Source organism: Gastrolobium bilobum, unplaced genomic scaffold, assembly GCF_033153095.1.
Source record: "Gastrolobium bilobum isolate Gb01-03AN ecotype WA unplaced genomic scaffold, APGP_CSIRO_Gbil_v1 utg38240, whole genome shotgun sequence".
NCBI lineage: Eukaryota > Viridiplantae > Streptophyta > Magnoliopsida > Fabales > Fabaceae > Gastrolobium > Gastrolobium bilobum.
This window is the reverse complement of record NW_026896106.1, coordinates 133,007-137,483: the sequence shown is the minus strand read 5'-3', so window position 1 is coordinate 137,483 and position 4,477 is coordinate 133,007. Positions and strand designations below refer to the sequence as shown.

Here is a 4,477-nt window from a genome sequence, read left to right as displayed (position 1 = left end):
AATGACATAACACTCCGTTCTTTTAAGAGAGAGACAGACACAGAAAAACAAATTTTATTTAAATTTTAAATTAAAAAAAATCACTCACTTTCTCTCTCCCATGATTTTTATTTTTCTGTGTCTATCTCTCTTCTAAAATGACATAACTTATGTCATTTAAAATGACAAACACCAAACTCATATATATATATATATATATATATATATATATATATATATAATGTAGTTTGTAAGAGTTTGTAAATAAAAAATTTACAAATATAACCCTCCCTATATATATATATATATAAGAAAAACATCTATCATTTTAAAGGATATAAATTTATATCATTTTAGAACCTAACCGTTGATTTCCGTCCATCAACGGTTATAATCTATTGGGCCAAACTTAATGAGTCAAATTTATTATTAATTAATTAATAATTTTAATCCAATAAATTATAACCGTTGATGGACGGAAATCAATGGTTAGGATCTAAAATGATATAAGCTTATATCCTTTAAAAGGATAGATGTTATTCCCTATATATATATATATATATATATATATAAGATTAATATTACTCGTAATATTGAAAATAAATTTATCTTTTATACATTTATAAAAATGTGTAAATCTATTTACCAAAAAAAAAAAAAATGTGTAAATCTATATATATTTTTTTCTTCTCACATGATCCACATAAACTCCATATAATTTTATGTATGTATAGAAAATATAATTATTTTTATAATATAAGAAACATATTTCTATATATGCAGAAGATATTTTTTTTTTTTTATAACTCATTAATATTTAAGGACTTACCTCAGCCACTAGTGAAGGGTATAGATAGACACAGAAAAGATGAGGTTTTAAGGACTTCTAGATATTAATGCTGAGAGAAGATGAGCTTTTATGACAATCACCACAGAGACACATAAAAGAGGGGAGATTGGAGATGGAGCGGAGGTGCAAAGTATGCGTCACCGGCGGTGGTAGTTATATTGGCTCTTTCCTCGTCAAGAAGCTTCTGGAAAAGGGCTACGCTGTCCATTCAACGCTTAGAAACCTGAGTATTCTCCCTCTTCCCAATTTCCATTCGTTCATCCCCCCAATTTAATATGCACTTTAAGAAGGTTTGCTCTAATATTATTGTTATTATTAAAAGAAATTTTAGGAGCTACGTCGCACTCTCTAGAAGAAGTTCGCTGTAATATTATTTTCAAAAGAAATCTATATATTAATATTATATAAAAATCTAGTATAATCTAAATTTGATTTTTTTTCTTCATATCTTTACTTGTTTTTTTTTTTTTTTTTTGTAAATAAAGAGGGGTTAAGCCCCAGAAACAGAAAGAAATTACAAATCAGAAACTAACAAGCTAGACATAATTTTACAATATTTAATATAATCTAAATCTAATCATTTCCTCACTTTTGGAGTAACACTTTTATGAGGTAATGACACATTGTTGTCCGATCTATGTAGCTTTTTTCGCGATTTAATTAAGAAAAAAATATTTATTCTTTTAAATGTTAGAATTTGTGTCATTTTATTTTCACAAAAGATGAGACTTACACCTTTATTTTATTTTTTGTCCACTCTCTTTTCTCTATGATCTATATCTTTTTCTTATTTAAAATGACATAATTTTATATTATTTAAAATGACACACACTTATCCCTTTAATTAATATGCTTTAACTATATTTTGTGATTTTGTTAGCTTTCGAGATGGGAACAGTGACCAAAATGTCACCTTTTGGCAAAAAAATTATCTAAATGTCACGTGAACAATACTTTTTACCAGACTGCACGTAAGTATAATTTGCTACGACTCGTAGCAAATTATGTCTGCTAATGATTACGTGACATAATTGGCACACTTTCGCAGAAAAAAATTGACGTGACATAATTCGCTACCACTGGTAGCGAATTGGTCTGTAATATGGCCACGTGTCACGAAGTCATTGGCCACAAAATTGGCTACCCACGTGGTAGCGAATTATAACACGTGACAATCTGATCAAAAATACTATTTGTGTGACATTTGGATAATTTTTTTGACAAAATGTAACATTTTGATCCCTGTTCATTTGAGATGACATATAACTATTAATAAAAAGAATTTAATTTATAATATATATATATATATATATATATATATATATATATATATTCTTAAAATATTTTATTTAATAGTAAATTCATTTCAGAGGACGAGTCCAAGACAGGGCTTCTGAAAGGCTTTGCTCAAGAAAATGCTAGTTTGGTGTTATATGAAGCAGACATATACAAGCCATATGAGTATGAGCCTGCAATTCAAGGCTGTGAGTTTGTCTTTCACGTTGCTACTCCTTACGAACATCAAAGCGAGTCTCAGGTTAACTTCACCCATGATTCTCCTTTTTATTTTTTATTTTTTTATTCTGGGTACTAATTTTTCAGTAATCTAATCACCCGATTTAGGCTAAGTGGCACTTTTGTCAAATATTAATGTAAACACGTAGATATTTTTGAACTAAATTAATTCAAATCAAATATTAAATAGAGATTGAAGTGATGACATTTAGGTATTATTTGAAGCAGTTTAAGAACATGAGTGAAGCAGCAATAGCTGGAGTAAAAAGCATTGCAACATATTGTATTAAATCAGGAACAGTGCGACGACTGATTTACACTTCCTCCGTGGTTGCTTCTTCTCCGCTTAAAGATGATGGGACTGGCTTTAAAGATTTCATTGATGAAACTTGTTGGACGCCTCTCAACCTTTCATTTGGCCCTCATAAGGTAAATAATAATATATTATGAAAAAAATATTTCTGCTTTTTTATGTAATTTTTTTTTTTCTATCACACTTGTACATAAGTGAGTGAATTTCATTAATTTTTTTTTCTCTTTCTCTTTAAAAGTGAGTGAGTTCGACTAATCATGTCTCCTCACACAGCAGGAGGGACATAAGCCTAAATTGTAATGTCTCTTAAATCTGAACTTAAGGGAGTGTTTGGTATATGAGATATATTTTTTTATAGAGAAAGTTTTTTTTAGAAATATGGTGGTAAACATTTTTGCCCAAGTAAATTATGAAAAAGTGTTTGGTATGCCAAAATTATATCCGGAAAATTGAATTAATTTTATTGATGTTGTGTTTGGTTGATGGTAAAATATTGATGGGATTTTGAAACAAAATAACTAAATTATTATGCTTTTCTTGCTGTATCTATTTTACATCTGCATATATATCATGAGGGGGTTATGGTCTTTATTTGTTTGAATCAAAATCAGAGTACAAGGGCTAAAAAAAAATACCATAAGCTAATGAGGATTCTTTTTTTGTGGTGCTAGGTGTAAATATGGATTGATTGAAGAATTTTTTTGCATGGAATAAATCAGGATACCTTAACATAGATAAAAAAACATTCTCTACCCCACTTTTCCATCATTCTAAACAAAAGTTTGATACCAAACACCCCTTAAAAGTATTGTAATGGTTCCCATGCATTAAGTGATGAGTTTAAGAAATATTTTAATGATTTCCATATATTAAGTGATTAGTAGCTTCCAATGAAACTCTGGGTCCAAATAAATAAATCGTGGGTGTTTTTCAGAGCTACACTGATTCGAAGACACTGGCTGAGAAAGAGCTATTGAGTTATGGAAATGGTAAAAATGGCGATGGACTGGAGGTGGTAAGTCTGGCTTGTGGCCTTGTGGGAGGGGAGACTCTTCTCAGTTACACTCCCTTGAGTGTTGCAGTGCTTATCTCTCAGGTAAAAGACAATGAAGCCACGTACATGGCTTTGAAGTTCTTAGAAGAATTGGATGGAAAAATTCCAATAGTCCACGTTGATGATGTCTGTGAAGCCCATATCTTCTGCGCAGAGAATCCATCAATAAAAGGCAGATTCTTGGTTGCAAGCTCATATACATCATCTGCTGATATAGCAAATTGCTATTTCCAAACCTATCCAGAATTCCATTTGAAGAAGAAGTAAGTTATTATTACTTAATTTCTATATTATGCACATACAGACAAGTAGCACGTTATGTTGTAGGTCTAATTGTTTTTTATTCCAAAGGTTTTTTGCTTCATGCTTATAAATGATTTATTCACACATATTTTGTATTTGTTAAATTGAAAAGTTAATTTTGTAGTCAATTGCAGATGTTTAAAATCTGACAAGTATTTGGCATTTGGGTTACAGGTATCTGGAAGGGCCTGAAAGGGCAATCAAGTGGGCCACGACAAAGCTTATAGATAAAGGCTTTGTCTACAAGTATGACCTCAGGATGATATTAGATGATTGTATCAGATGCGCAAGAAGGATGAGCGATCTCTAGTCTGTACTGAAATATAAATTGTGTTATATTAATTCTGAAAATGCACCCAATAAATCACAAATCATTTATTTAGGTGCTTTTCATTTTGTTAATATGAACATTGAATTTCGTCCAAATCGTTCAAAATGAAAATGAACAATTGATTCTTTTATA

General features: G+C 30.1%; 1 protein-coding gene across 2 annotated transcripts; it reads left to right on the top strand.

Moving 5' to 3' along the window:
* Positions 1 to 839: 839 nt before the first annotated feature.
* Positions 840 to 4,440, top strand: LOC133297812 (NADPH HC-toxin reductase 1-like). 2 transcript variants are annotated; one of them, XM_061497019.1, is made up of 5 exons: positions 840 to 1,056; positions 2,200 to 2,366; positions 2,573 to 2,773; positions 3,592 to 3,974; positions 4,189 to 4,440. In XM_061497019.1, exons 1-5 carry the CDS (start codon positions 942 to 944, stop codon positions 4,322 to 4,324), a joined length of 1,002 nt encoding a protein of 333 aa, XP_061353003.1. In that variant the 5' UTR covers positions 840 to 941; the 3' UTR covers positions 4,325 to 4,440. The 2 variants fall into 2 exon arrangements, with proteins under 2 accessions (XP_061353003.1, XP_061353004.1); XM_061497020.1 differs by having other exon boundaries at positions 919 to 1,119; positions 2,557 to 2,773.
* The last annotated feature ends 37 nt before the right edge of the window (positions 4,441 to 4,477 follow it).

Bases quoted from the DNA above. Each gene is read 5' to 3' on its own strand.
- LOC133297812 (XM_061497019.1), top strand. From the start codon at position 942: ATGGAGCGGAGGTGCAAAGTATGCGTCACCGGCGGTGGTAGTTATATT. The intron at 1,057-2,199 runs GTATTCTCCCTC...AATTCATTTCAG, and splicing joins TTCAACGCTTAGAAACCTGA to AGGACGAGTCCAAGACAGGG. The intron at 3,975-4,188 runs GTAAGTTATTAT...TTTGGGTTACAG, and splicing joins GAATTCCATTTGAAGAAGAA to GTATCTGGAAGGGCCTGAAA.